At 40.1% G+C, this 15,491-nt stretch overlaps 1 protein-coding gene across 7 annotated transcripts in view; it reads right to left on the bottom strand.

The window, feature by feature from the left end:
- Positions 1 to 15,491, bottom strand: part of NRF1 (nuclear respiratory factor 1) — a 140,899-nt gene that overhangs the window by 51,415 nt on the left and 73,993 nt on the right. For all 7 annotated transcript variants that reach the window (XM_054559813.2, XM_024250202.3, XM_054559815.2 and 4 more), the window contains exon 5: positions 12,699 to 12,839. In XM_054559813.2, coding sequence (XP_054415788.1) covers positions 12,699 to 12,839 — 141 coding nt within the window. The remainder of the gene's footprint in view (positions 1 to 12,698; positions 12,840 to 15,491) is intronic.

Raw genomic sequence — 15,491 nt, 5'->3', positions numbered from 1 at the left:
TCCATCTCAAAAACAAAAAACAAAAAACAAACCAACAAACAAAAAAAAACACAAGACTCAGAGTTGGCTCTGAATCTTAATGTTCTCATCTGCAAAACAGTAATAATAGCAAATATACAAGGTCAATTAAGAGGCTGAGATAGCAGGTATATTAATTAATAGAAGTTTTATTATTATTACCTCAGTCATCAAGCCATCTTTTTTCAGCAACTTCTCCAGTATTCATAACTTTTGTTCTAAAATTTAGAGCTTAATTTGTTATAAAATTTAGGTGCACCACAGCTCTTTGGCAACTGATTGGTAATTCTGATTTTATAATAAGAAAAGGCTGTTCTTTTTTTAAAAAAAGTAGATGCTTTAAGCATCCACTCTCCAAATCTATTAAATAAAACTACTCTAAATGTAAAACAAATAAGGACTCAGAAACATCATGGCTTTAATCCAGCACAGTTTTAATCCTTAATCTGCTAGAGGTTGAGCATCCCTAATCTGAAGATCTGAAATCTGGAATGTTTCAAGTGTCACGTGGAAAATTCCACCCATGACCTCAAGTCGCTGTCAAAACTTTATTTCATGCACAAAATTATTAAAAATACCCTAAGAAATTACCATCAGGCTATAGTGCATAAGGTGTATATAAAACACAAATAAATTTTGTGTTGAGATCGTGGTCCTATCCCCAAGATATCTCACTAGGTATACGCAAATGTTAAAAAAATCCAAGAATATATGAAATCCAACGTACTTCTGGTCCCAAACATTTCGGGCAGGGAGTACTCAATCTATATTAAGTTTCTATCAAAGTCTAAATGTGACCATTTGCCAAAAATAAATATTTCAAAGATAAATGAGATTTTACTTTTAAATCAGGGAAAATAGGGAATTTGTTCTCCCAATGCAAACAAATAGCTAGCTTTCTGAAATGGTTTACTAATACTGAACACACTGTAATGTACATTAAGACATTCATCGTTAGTTTTTCAAGGATGGGTAAAGTGGAAAAAAGCAGAAGGCGGCAGAAGAATGAGTTTATATGTATCTTAAACAAGGTTGAGGATGAGAAATAAAGGGTGCTAGAACCAAGAAGGAACAAATTGACCATTTGGAGCAATTATTTGCTTTGAAGCAAGCAAGATATTACCAACCCACCCACAATGTACAGGAAGTTTAGGTGCCTTGTTCTGCTCGGTCCTTGAGCATTAAAAATATGTATTAATGCAAGCAGCTCCCTCTCGCACATGCACTGTTTCTCTCAATCAAAAAAAAGCGGGGGGAGGGGGATGTACAAGCAGATTACTAATGGAAATTGTCAGAAAAAAGGGTAACCATAATTAGAGGAAAGACAGAACTGGGAAACTTTTCAAAGATGATTTATTTGCTAGAAATCTCTGGATGAGAAATGTTTCAAATTCCTAGGAAGATGATCCTAGAGGCTAATATGAGAGGCAGGAGAAACAGAAACAGTACAAAAAGGTTACTTCCACAGGCAGAAACCCCATCAAGTCAAAAAATGGAACCAGAGTGAAATCAGCTGCTGGTATACAAGTTCTAATTCAGGAGCAGATCATAGCTTTTAAAAATGCTAATTATCAAGCATATAAAATTTGCCCCTATACCAAAAGAAGTAAAAGGTATTTTCTACTATAAGAGTTTGTTTTTCAGGTGTGTATATTTTGAGAATGAAGGGTATTTTTTACTTTTAAATGCTTGAGATAATTTGACTTCACTGAAAAAGGCAATCTTCCTACAGGTTCTTTTTATACTGTCCCAAATAAACAGTGCTAAGGCTAAAAAGACTATTAATAAAGGGAAACTAGCAGTCCAGTACAGGAAGAGTCAAATGATTCCTTTCCAGAATTCGGAACTGTGCTCTCATTACCAGTTGAATTAATTACTGGTCCTGGAGAGTTTTGGAAACCAGAGCTTCTTGATGTGCTTGTTAAGGAAGGTTTGTCTTTAATCCACAGGGAGACAATCAACAGGATCAGCAAAGCTAAAGCCTAACCTCTCAGACCGTCCTTTAATTGGGCTGGAACAAGCTTTCCTGGACTCTCATTCTGATTTAGGGCTCTAGGTGGGCCTAAGGTACTCTAGCTTGGTCAGTACAGCCACACCAAATCAGCAAAGAACAGAAAATACTAACACTTCCCGGGACAATCAGCAAAGATAAGGATATCAAATTCATGCCTGTGTCAGTGAAAAGTAAAGATTATGTGGAAACCACAGATAGGTTTAAAATAAAAGGTTCTCTAACACTCTAAAACGTCTTATCCAATTAAAAAAAAATTCTTGCTATGCTAGAAATTTCCTTTGTAAATTCAGTTAGTTCTTTGCTACCCAACAATGCATTATCCTTACACATCCTCCAAACACCCTCTCCTCTTGTTCCCTCTATCTTTGCTCTGCATTTATCTGAGTCTAGGGATTTTGAGGTTCCTGATGTCCATTTAGGCTCAATTACCAAGAAAAGGTCTTTCAGACCAACATATCTGCCAACTCCACCTCTACTGAAGAGGTCAGATAATACATAATACATTTAAAGAGAAGGCAGTTGAAAGCAACCCATGTTGAAAGGTTATGTTTGTATAGCCTACAGAAAACAGGAATGTAGCAGGGAAGGAAAAATGGAGATTTTTCAGACTGTGGCAACATTACTTTAACTTAAAATTATTACCGTTCAGGCTGACAGACCCAATTATATTTGAATGGCTATTTAAAGGGCATTAAAGAGCTAAAGCAAAGTGATTCATTTGCCCAATACTGGGAATTATTTGTAGTACTGATCTCTGTTCAGAGAGATGACTATGGTGGTTATTATCAGAAACACCACTCCCTAGTAGTGCCAACCAAAACACTGGCTTCTCTTAATCTCATTTTCCCTAAAAACACATTCCCATAGAAACCACAAGAGCAAGTTTGGAGAAAAGATCAACGTAACTTCAGAATTAGTGAATTTGAAGGCCAGTCAATGGAGACACTCATTTAGACTCCTCTCTCAAGCCAAGACTTCTGCTTCTGTATCTCGGCATCCCCAACCTATCAAACTTACTCTCTCTTTTTAATCGAAATGCTCTTAAAGTCCTACCTTCTCTTTGAAGGAGACAGTTTGGTTAGTTTCTGTTACCTTATGCTTGTTGTACTCTTCTGTACAAAAATGTAAATAATATAGATAAAGTCAAAGTCCTCTTTGCCATCTATCCTCCCTCAATCCAGTCTCCTATCCAGAGGCATGAGCTTGATGAACAGCCTTCCTTCTAGGCCAAATTCTATATATTTACATAAATACATGCTAGAAAGGCAGTTTTATGTGATTAAAGAAAAACACAAATGGTACCATATTGTACACTATTTTATAACTTGTTCTTTCCACTCAACATTTTGTCATAGACATCTTCTCATGGTAGTGCAACTAGAATAATCCAATTTTTAAAAACAGTTGCCTAGTATCCATGGTATAGAATTTCCATTTTATTTAGCCATTCCCCTATTGATAAACATTTAGATTGCTTACAGTTTATGAAATCAGTTTAGCAGAAATTCAGAAAAGTGGAATTGCTGGTTAAAGGGTATATGGATTTAACATTTTAACACACTGCCAAATTGTCCTCCAGAAAGACTTTGCCAATCCCACTGTCACTAAGAGTACCAGACAATACCCATTCATCCTCTTCCACATTTTATTACCAAGTTTTCTCTCTTTTTTTTTTTTTCTTTTTCTTTTTCTTTTTTTTTTTGAGACAATCTCACTCTATCACCCAGGCTGGAGTGCAATGGTGTGATCTCGGCTCACTGCAACCTCTGCCTCCCGGGTTCAAGTGATTCTCCTGCCTCAACCTGTAGCTGAGACTACAGGCATGCGTTACCATGGCCGGCTAATCGTTTTGTATTTTTAGTAGAGACGGGGTTTCACCATGTTGGCCAGGCTGGTCTTGAACTCCTGACCTCAAGTAATCCACCCACCTCAGCCTCCCAAAGTGCTGGGATACAGGCATGAGCCACCGCACCCGGCCTTATTATCAAGTTTTCTTATTTTGGCTCATCTGACATGGGGGAAATGTTTTCTTATTTTAATTTCTATTACTAGTGAGTTGACAATCTTTTTATATATTTACTGGTTATTTTTCCTTTCTATGAACTGCTTATAATGTTTGCTTATTTTTCTAATTATCTTTTTCTTATGAATATGAAGAAAATATTAATCTGCACTGGATATTAATTGTCATATAAATGCAAATATTTCCTTAGTCAAGTTGTATCCTACATAAGTAGTTTATATGGCTATTTTCTTCTCTTTAGTATTTCTGAATATACCCTTATTCTTTACTCAAAATATGCTATGTTCTATTTAAGAACACATCCAGTGTTTTTATTTGTTACATATATATTCTCTCTTTCTTTTCCTTTCTTTTTTGAGACAGGGTCTCACTCTTTTGCTCAGGCTGAAGTGCAGTGGCGTGATCATGGCTCACTGCAGCCTTGAACTCCTGGGCTTAAGTGATCCTACCACCTCAGCCTCCTGAGTAGGTGGGGCTATGGATGCACCACCATGCCTGGCTAATTTTTAAATTTTTAGTAGAGATGAGGTCTTGCTGTGTTGCCCAGGTTGTCTCAAAACTCCTGGCCTCAAACCATCCTCCTGCCTCGACCTCCCAAAGTGCTGGGATTACAGGCATGGGCCACCACATCTGGCCTATATATATTCTCTTAATTTCATCATGCCTACTAAACATGCAAAGACATCATATATGTAAACATTTTTTGATAATTTCAGACAGTAAGAAGAGCCTGCTTTGCCAGTAAATTCTGACACTACGATATGGAGAAGCAGTTTGGAATTGTGATCCATTATAGTGGTTCTCAAAGTTGCCTGCATGCTGGAATCACTTGGAGAGTTTAAACACTGCAGATGCCTAGATCCATCCCTGAAGACTGTGACTTAATTGGTCTGGAGTGTGGCCTGGGCACTAGGATTTTAAGTTCCCTAGGTGACTCTACTACACAGCCAATTTTGAGAACCACCAAACTAAAATACTTTTTATCCAGCTCTTCTTTTCAAAAAAATTTTGTAAAATAATGGCAAAATACACATAACATAACATTATCATTTTAACATGTACCATTTAGTGGCACTAAATATGTTCACAATGTTGTATAACCATCATAATTATTTCTAGAACTTTTTTTTTTCGAGATGGAGTCTCACACTGTCTCTCAGGCTGGAGTGCAATGGTGCAATCTCAGCTCACTGCAACCTCCACCTCCTGGGTTCAAGCGATTCTCCTGCCTCAGCCTCCCAAGTAGCTGGGATTACAGACACCTGCCACCACGCCCGGCCAATTTTTTTTTTTTTTTTTTTAGTGGAGACGGGGTTTCACTATGTTGGTCAGGCTGGTCTCAAACTCCTGACCTCGTGATCTGCCCGCCTCAGCCTCCCAAAGTGCTGGCATTACAGGCATAAGCCACTGTACCCGGCCTATTTCTAGAACTTTTAAATTATCATCTCAAACAAATTCTGTGCAGTGGCGTGATCTCAGCTCACTACAACCTCTACCTCCTGGGTTCAAGTGATTCTCCTGCCTCAGCGTCCCCAGTAGCTAGGATTGCAGGCACCTGCCACCATATCTGGCTAATTTTTTTGTAAATAATACAAAAAAATTTTTAGTAGAGATAGGGTTTCACCATGTTGACGAGGCTGGTCTCAAACTCCAGACCTCAAGTGATCCGCTTGCCTTGGCCTTCTAAAGTGTTGGTATTACAGGCATGAGCCATCATGCCCAGCCACTTCTATTTTCTATCTTTATCATTTTGCCAACTCTAGAAACCTCATATAAGTAGAATCACCCAATATTTTCCTTCTGTGTCTGGCTTATTTCACTTAGCATAATGTTTTCTACTCTTTGGGTAGAAGAGGTGAGACCTATGTTTTTTCAAAACAGAACAAAACTCTCAAAAAACCGAAGCAGATAACTGACTGACTGTTTTCTAAGTAAAACATCTCAAAAGCCTTGTGAATAATGCCTTCCTAATGAAGCAAGCACTCTGCTGAACATTTCAGAAGGTTTACCTGAAACTGCTGTAAATTACTATCCTGTTGCATCATCATGCCACGGGAATATTAAAGCAACAAAGATTGCCCCAGTGACAGTAAGAGGATGGCAGTAAGTTCAAGGAAGGTGAGGGAAGGGAGAAGAGAAAGAACAGTGGATTTTAATCAATAATACCGCCCAGGTCTTTCCAGTGATGATTCTTCTATAATTGTTTCTTTGCCTGGATATCTTCTAATACAGATTCCAAAGAGATTTACCACCTCCCAAGAACAAGAGAAGCCTACAGGACCCAAGTCTGGTAAAGAGCAGAACTGATTTTCCACTAGCAAAATCATAATTATTGTTTGAAGACTGCAAGAAGCTATGCAATTCCTTGAATTCAAAGCATAGTCTGAGAAACAGCAGCATTGGCATCACCTGGGGGCTCACCAGCAAGGCAGAACCTCAGGCCCATTCCAGACCTACTGATTTTGCATTTGAACACCACTTCTCTGCATTCGAACACCACTTCTCAGGTGACTGCTGCACACTCTGAAGTTTGAGAGGCACTGACTTAGCCCATCCACTAGGCCCCGGTCTGTAGTATCCTAAAACAAATTTGCTAACCTGACTTTCAAAATCTGAAAAAGGAGACTTCATTGTAAATGAAGTCTGGGGTTGCAGAACCTACCCCAAACTAAGGATCCCTTTTGCTAAGCTTTATCTCAACCTCCTCCAATTCTAAAACAGATATGGAGTAAGTATAGAATAAGTTCCAGCCACTATTCTTAAAGGTGCCTAGAAATCCAAATTTTCATTTTAATAACTAAAAATACCACAGAGCTATGTAGTTTTCTAACGCGCAGACCCACCCCCCACCCCCCTGCCAAAATAAGGACTATAATCCAAGTCATGGCACCAAAAGAAGAGACTAAAAACTTTAATATAGTTATAATAATAAAAACAGAAACTTTTCAGGTAAAACATCCTATTTACTAATAAAGAATCATGTTTTCAACAAAACAAAAGACAAAAGACAAAAACCAAGAGAGCTGCTTCCTAAAAGAACAGAGCATTTAGTTCTCACAGAACTTCAGACATTGTTATGTGCAATTTTTATATGTGTAGGAGACAAGTTTGAGAGTTTTGGGGCAAGTAAAAAATTCTTTTAAAAAGTAAATGTTGGCTGGGTGCAGTGGCTCACACCTGTAATCCTAAAACTTTGGAAGGCCAAGACCGGCAGATTGCCTGAGCTCAGCAGTTCGAGACCAGCCTGACATGGTGAAATCCCGTCTCTACTAAAAATACAAAAAATTAACCTAGTGTGGTGGCGTGCACCTGTAATCCAAGCTACTGGGGAGGCTGAGGCAGAGAATCGCTTGAACCCAGGAGGTGGAGGTTGCAGTGAGACAAGATCGCACCATTTCACTCCAGCCTGAGCGACAGAGTGAGACTGTCTCAAAAAAAAAAAAAAAAAAAAAAAGGTAAATGTTTAGTGCAGACTAGCTGAAAGAGTCAATCTGAATAATGAACACAATACAGTTTTACACAAAAAAGATTTTTTAAAAAGCACTGGCAATATGAATGCAGCCCTAAGGTCTATTTGTCACTAGCTTGCTTCATAAATTTCATTTTCTATTTATGCCTCAATTTTCTTTTTTTTTTGAGACTGCGTCTCGCTCTGTCGCCCAAGCTGGAGTGCAGTGGTGTGATCTCGGCTCACCGCAACCTCCGCCTCCCGGGTTCAAGTGATTCTCCTGTCTCGCCCTCCCAAGTAGCTGGGACTACAGGCGTGTGCCACCACACCAGGCTGATTTTTTTTTTTTAATTTTTAGTAGAGACGGGGTGTCACCATGTTAGCCAGGATGGTCTCGATCTCCTGACCTCATGATCTGCCCACCTCAGCCTCCCAAAGTGCTGGGATTACAGGCGTGAGCCACTGCGCCCGGCTATTTATGCCTAAATTTTCAATCTGAAAAATATTTTGTTTTCGTAGACACCAGGGAAAAGAAAAAAAAAGCCACCTGTGTTTTCCCACTTAATTGTTGAGAAAAATTAAAATCCTTGGTTCATGAACTTTCTCTAATAAAGCATGGCTGAGAGATGGTATGTTCCGGTTATTCAAAAATGAATACAGGCAATACATATAATTAACATTAATAATTAGTAATAATACCTTGGTGTGATTATTACTTGTGTAATTTTACTATATTTCCTTGGTGTAATTCCTTGGTGTAATTTTACTATATAAAATCTAAACACCATCATAATTTAACCAATCACATTGTTCCCAATTTTCCCATTGTAAACATGCTGTAATAAACAATGTACAACTGTATTTAATTGGAGGGCATGATATACACCTTTTAGACTTTGATATGCATTGCCAACCTGCCCTCTAGAGAAAGTGTACCAATCTGCATTCTCACTAACAGTGTATTAAACTGCTTGTAGTCCCATACCCTTGCCTATCTAGGTTTGGGTAGAAATAAAACCCTCCTTTTACTCCCATTAATAGTGAAAGTCTTCAGGATCAATTATAAAAGAGAGCTATTGGCTGGGTGCAGTGGCTCGTGCCTGCAATCCCAGCACTTTGGGAGGCCAAGATGGGAGGATCACTCAAGGTCAGGAGTTCAAGAGCAGTCTGGCCAATGTGGTGAAACCCCGTCTCTACTAAAAATACAAAAAAAACTAGCCAGGCATGGTGGCACATGCCTGTAGTCCCAGCTACTCAGGAGGCTGAGGTGGGAGAATTGCCTCAACCTGGAAGGCGGAGGTTGCAGTGAGCCGAGATTGTGCCACTGCACTCCACTCCAGCCTGGGCAACAGAGCGAGACTCCGTCCCAAAAAAAAAAAAAAAAAAAAAAAAAAAGAGACAGCGAGCGAGCTATTTAGCTCAGGTTAAGAAAAAAGTATTCGATGAAAACAAACAACAATAAAACGTTGAGGGGGGAAAATGCCAGGATCCAAATACTTGGAAATTCCCATTCAATTGGGAGCTGGGTTTTTCATCATCCTGCTCCCTCTTCCTCCTCATTTGTTTGTTTTATTTTATTTGTTATGTTTGACTTTTTAGTCATCATCTTTGGTAAGAAGGGGAAAGAGGGAGCATATGATAGAGAAAATGTCCACCTCCAACAAAGTATCTACGCATTTGACAACTGAGATCCAGCTCCTCATTCACCAGCACACCAAGCTCTACTGAGTGTGGTTTTGACAAATATGGAAAACAACACTTTCAAATGTCTTACCTCCAAAATGATAATAACTAAACTGTTTGCTGACTTCTGTGGCCAATCCAAGATGATATAATCAAAACCTCAGACTGCTTTACCCTAACACACCAAATGTGACAAAGAACAAAAAATACCCATCACAGGAGAGGAGTTTACCTAACACAGTATTAGAAACCAAAGGCTTAGGCAGTAGATGTACTTTACGTCTGAGACAGAGTAGATTCTTTACATCAACTAAATAAAAATAATTCACTTTATGTTTTCTTTACTTGAACCAGTCAGAATGCCTCTAGAAACAGAATAACAGAAACGTAAAAAGGCAGTAAAGAAAAGTTTAGATCGGGGTGTCCAATCTTTTGGCTTCCCTGGGCCACATTAGAGGAAGAATTATCTTGGGCCACACATAAAATACACTAACATTAATAATAGCTGATGAGCTAAAGAAAAAAAATGCCAAAAAATCTCATAATGTTTTAAGAAAGTTTACGAATTTGTGTTGAGCCACATTCAATGCCATCCTGGGTCGCACGCGTCTTGCGGGACGTGGGTTGGACAAGCTTGGTTTAGATAATGCTTTCCCTTCTGAACCATTATTTAGAGATCCTTCCAGTGTCCACAGAAAGGGCTATGAATCCAACAATCAAAAGATCACTATTTAGGTTTATATTTATAAAATATAGTATTACTTCAGACCAAGTTGCTGGTTCAGATGGAACAAAAAGTAAAAGTGCCACCCCTGAGCAGCAGCATCAGCATCCGCACTGAGTAAACACCTGCCCAGGGGACTTACAATCCTGTTCCCCACCACTACGCTTAACTCATTTTTGCTTTAACTCTGAAGTCATTTACTGAACAGATACTATTATTTAGATAACATGTTATTTCAGAGGCTGAGCAGCTATACTGAACCGAAGTAAAGGATAGAAACTAAATTCCTGAAATTCTAGCTGGGGAGAACACGAGTAAGTATACAAGTTAATAAATGAGATAATTCCAGGTAGTAACAAGTGTTATACAGACAAGAACACAGAGGATGTATTAGTGGCTTGGTAGGGAGAAGAAAGCTTCATTTAGGTGGGATAATCAAGAAAGGCTTGTCTCAGGAGGTGATATTTGAGCTAGACTTTGAATAAGATAGTCCATCATGCAATCATCTGGGAGAACAATATTCAGGCAAAGGGAACAGCAAAAGCAAAAGAATGGATGCAGGGTGTTTGAGGAAAAGAGGGCTAGAGTGGCTGCAGCCCAGTGACTGAGGGGAAGATGATGAGGCAGGAAGAGGTCAGATTACATAGGGCCTTCAAAGCCATGGCAGAGTCTGAATTTGATTCTAGGAATAGTGGAAAACCATTCCAGGGCTTAAACAAGGAAGTGATATGGCCTGAATTAAATAAATAAATAAATTTATTCATTCATTCAGTCATTTATTTGAGGCAGGATCTTGCTCTGTCACCCAGGCTGGAGTGCAGTGGCACAATCTCGGCTCACTGCAGCCTCAACCTCCCGGGCTCAAACGATCCTCCCACCTCAGCCTTCCAAGTATTTGAGACTACAGGCATACACCACCACGGCCCCAGCTAATTTTTGTATTTTTTGTAGAGACAAAAAAAATACCAGCCTGCTGCCCAGGCTGATCTCGAACTCCTGGACTCAAGGGATCCTCCTCTTGATTACAGGCATGAGCTACAACGTCCGGCATGATTTAAGTTTTTTAAAAAACTACTATGATGGCTACATGGAGAACGGACTGCAGCAGACCACAGTGGACAGGCTATATGAGAGATGCTAAAGGCTTGGACTTGGGTGCTGATGGGAAGTGAGAAGAATGGCCAGAGTCAGGGTACATTTCAGAGGTGAACTGACATGACCTGCCACCTGGAGGGTGGCAGGGGACTGTGGAGAGAGAGAGGGCAAAACAAGGAAATCAGGATTACTTCTATGCTGGGACTTGAGCAACCAGATGGACAGTAGTTCCATTAACTAATGTGGGGAATGCTTGGAGAGGAACAGATGTGGAGTGGAGAGTAGGAACAACCAAAGGTTCTGTTTGGGGCGTGTGAGGACCAGACATCTAATAGTGAGGGTAAGCTGGGTGAAAACAGCATATCGATGATCAGGTAAGAAGAGGAAGATGGGCCCCAGAAGGGATGAGGGGAGCACCTAGTGAGGGATGAGGATCTTCAGAAGAGGGTGTGGTCAAGAGACAGAGAGAAGATGCTTTAAGGAGTAATCAACTGTGTCAAATGCTGCTGAAGACTGAATAAGATAAGGAAAAAAACCTGACAAGTGGATTTAGCAAGATAGAAGTAAATTAATAAAGAAATAGGGTGGGCTGGGTGTGGTGGCTCACGCCTGTAATCCCAGCACTTTGGGAGGCCGAGGCAGGCGGATCACATGAGGTCAGGAGTTTGAGATGATCCTAGCTAACACGGCAAAACCCCATCTCTACTAAAAAAACAAAAATTAGCCAGGTGTGGTAGCCCGCACCTATAATCACAGCTATTCGGAGGCACGAGTAGCGCTTGAACCCGGGAGGCGGAGGTTGCAGTGAGCCAAGATCGCACCACTGCACTCCAGCCTGGGCCACAGATGGAGACTCCGTCTCAAAAAATAAATAAATTAAATAAATAAATAAATAGGGTGGGAAAATATGTTAAAAAGGTGTTTGATTTTGATCAAGCTAAACTAAAAATATATAAAAGGGATAATTTCATAAAAATTACTAAGGTATGCTGATTTATCATGCTAAGTACATTTTTGACTTCCCTTCTTAAAGAAGAGGAAATCAGGCTGGCACAGCGGCTCATGCCTGTAATCCCAGCACTTTGGGAGGCTGAGGCAGGAGGATCGCTTGAGCCTAGGAGTTTGAGATCAGCCTGGGCAACACAGTGAGACCCTCATCTTTAGAAATCATAAAATTTAAAACATTTAAATAAAAAATTTAAAAAGGACGAAGAAATCAACGACTCAGAAGACTGTCATTCTGAGTTTTACATTCTTGTGGAAGGGAGCTGTACTTAGTAATAATTATGGAAGTATTTAGAATTTACATTGAAAGAGGAGCAGAGCAGCCCAAGGGCTAAAAGTTTACTTGGCTACCTTGACTGTGATTCATTAAACTCCTAATGTTCTTTTGTTCAGACCAACCCCAAGCTAAAAGTTTTTTGTTTTTTTTAAAATCCAACCCAAAGGCCCAAGTGAAATGGAAAAAAAACTGCCAGAAGAAAGAGGATACCACAGCCATGCCCTTGGTTGGGAGCACTCTTCTGGCACTACAATGTCTTTTCCAAGGCTGCTACTGTTTCACTACAAGACTCCAGTCTGCATCTCACTCCCTGGTCAGATCACTGAGGACAAAATGCAGAAAAGTGATCAGAGGCCCGCCCACACCTGTGCCACTTGTCTTTGAGTCTCCTCCTCACCTCCCACTCCTCACCTGGGTCATTTTGTCCACAGAGACTGGAATTCCATCGATGGTGAGAGGCGGCAGTTCTGAGTTAACCTCCTGAGGCGCAGGGGCGTGTTCTGCCAGAGCAGACTCCAGGTCTTCCAGGATCATGCTCTTGTACTTACGCACCTGCAGGGAATTAAGGGCAGAAGTAAACAAGATGCCCAACAACCAGGGAGGATTGGTGCCAAGCAACAAGAGAGTGGGTGGAGCTGGCCTTCCTGAGCCATTGCATAGTCTTAAAAACAAACACTTCTACAAGCAAATAAAAATACCCACTGGTCCCAAAGACATCATACTGAACAGAATTAGATGAAAAGATGATGAAATTGCAGGTAACAACAATAGAAGAGAGCCAGTGAAAAAATTTTCCAGAAATACTGCTTCTCAGTTAAAATCATTTTCTCAATGAGGGTGCCATCGCCTGTTCCAGGTCTAACAGGCATGGTATTCATGGTTCTGCATTTCCCAGGCCATTGCATGAACAACTAGCTGTGGCAGCTCATCACCAAAATCATTTTCAAGATCTTCAAGGACTTACATTTCTAAAACTTAAAGTAACCAATTCATTCAAAATTGCTGCTACATCCTGCAAAGCCAGACTACCAAACAGACAGGAGATTCAAGCATACAAGAGACTGGACTGAAAAGAATCAGAGAAAAAAAAACTGATAGGTGTATGTTGTAGCTTAGTGCCACTACTGGTAAGGCCCGGGCCAAAGGGAGCCCCAGAGGTCAAATCTCCCTTGCTTCTGGTAGGGCTTGGTGACAGAAGTGAACCTCCAACCCATGACGCCTTTAGCTCTAGCCCAGGTTGGAACCAGATATTGTTGTTTGTTGTCTGCATTCCCACTACTACCAGTGAAATGTCTCAACTTAACAGTAACACACTGGGCATGCATACATTCTTCTATCATGAACAGAAAGGGTGGACAGACGCTGGGTCCTCCAACCACCAGTATAATGGGTTCATCTGAATGCCTGGAACTTGGGAGAGGAAAAAATGGGTTCATTCACTTAGGAGAATACACAAGGGGGATGAGGATATCTCTGGGAATAACAAAGAAGCCATGGAATTATGGAAATGTGACAAGCGGGATAGGAAATTAACTTGCTTTCTGGGCTCAAGGCACTATTTTAGGGAAACAAATGGAAGAGAAAATGAGGTTTGACTAGAAGTTCCAACAATGTTTGAATCCTGGGTTGTCTGCTGAGTGGGCTGGACTCTATACACTTCCTTATAAATACCTCATTATGTGGATTAAAAAAGAAAAATTCCCATACTCTACCCCAAGCATCTGGAAAAATAAATATTATTACTGGCTACATGGTGCAACTTCTGCAGTTGAAGAATCCTCCAAATAGGTCAATAACTAAGGGGATAAGAGAAAAACAGCACAAACTGGTAGACTCATTATCTTTCCAGAGATTCAGTTGTATCCTGGTCTCTAATAAAAAATGAAGTTTCAAAAATTATTGCCATTATATTTATTGCATCATAAGCAGCTGATGTTGCCACAGCAACTTTACAGGATTATATTTTCTGCTATGTTCCTGTATTCTAGACAGTATTTATGCTGCCTACTCACACACACACACAAATGAATCTTACAAGCCTAGTGATATGGTTTGGCTCTATGTCCCCACCCAAAGTTCATCTTGATTGTAATCCCTACATTTTGAGGGAGGGACCTGGTGGGAGGTGACTGGACCATGGGGGCAGTTTCTCCCATGTTGTTCTTGTGATAGTGAGTTCTCATAAGAGCTGATGGTTTAAAGGTGTTTGGCAGTTCCCCCGGCATTCCCTCCCCACACCTGTTTCTCTTTGTCTCTCTCTCTCTCCTGCCACTATGTAAGACGTGCCTTGCTTCCCCTTCTGCCATGATTGTTAAGTTTCCTGAAGCCTCCCTAGCCATGCGAAACTGTAAGTCAATTAAACCTCTTTTATTTATAAATTACCCAGTCACAGTTAGTTCTTTATAGCAGTGTGAAAACAGACTAATACACCTAGCTTCTGGTCTTAGAACTTTAAGGTTTATAAGGTTAAATCCTTCCATTAGGTATAAGCCAATAGGAAGAATGATCATATTAGAAAAACAGGCTGTGTGCAGTGGCTCACACCTGTAATCCCAGCACATTGGGAAGTTAAGGCAGGCAGATCCCTTGAGCCCAGGAGTTTGAGACCAGCCTAGGCAACATGGTGAGACCCTGTGTCTACTAAAAATACAAAAATTAGCCGGGCATGGTAGTGCGCACCTGTGGTCCCAGCTACTCGGGAGGCTGAGGTAGGAGGATGGCTTAAGCCCAGGAGGTGGAGGTTGTAGTGAGCCAAGATCGTGCCACTCCAGCCTGGGTGACAGAGCCAGACCTTGTCTCAAAAATAAATAATTTTAAAATAAAAACAAACTTCATTTGGTTTTAGAAACACCTGGCATTCAAAAATGGAAAATCATTAGGTTATTACTTATTTATTAGACAGTTTCAAACAATTTCAGCCATTTTTATGAGTCAGCTTATCAGTGCTATATAATTCTTTTAAAACATCTTTTGTTTGTTTGTTTGTTTTTTAGTGCTAGTAGAGCATCCCTAAGTAATTTGCAACAAAACAACTTCAGGTATTACCAAAGCATTTCTATCTAAGCTTGCTTACTAAAGTTAAGTAACTTTCTCAGAATTACTGACCTCATGTTTTAATTCTATCTGATCTATCAATTCTGAGATGCATTTTTCTTTCATATTTATCAGTCTTCTGAAATTGGGATACATCTTAAAATTGCTATG

This window comes from Pongo abelii, chromosome 6 (genome assembly GCF_028885655.2).
Source record: "Pongo abelii isolate AG06213 chromosome 6, NHGRI_mPonAbe1-v2.0_pri, whole genome shotgun sequence".
NCBI lineage: Eukaryota > Metazoa > Chordata > Mammalia > Primates > Hominidae > Pongo > Pongo abelii.
The sequence above is the reverse complement of the archived record's forward strand: the minus strand, read 5'-3'. Positions and strand labels throughout refer to the sequence as shown.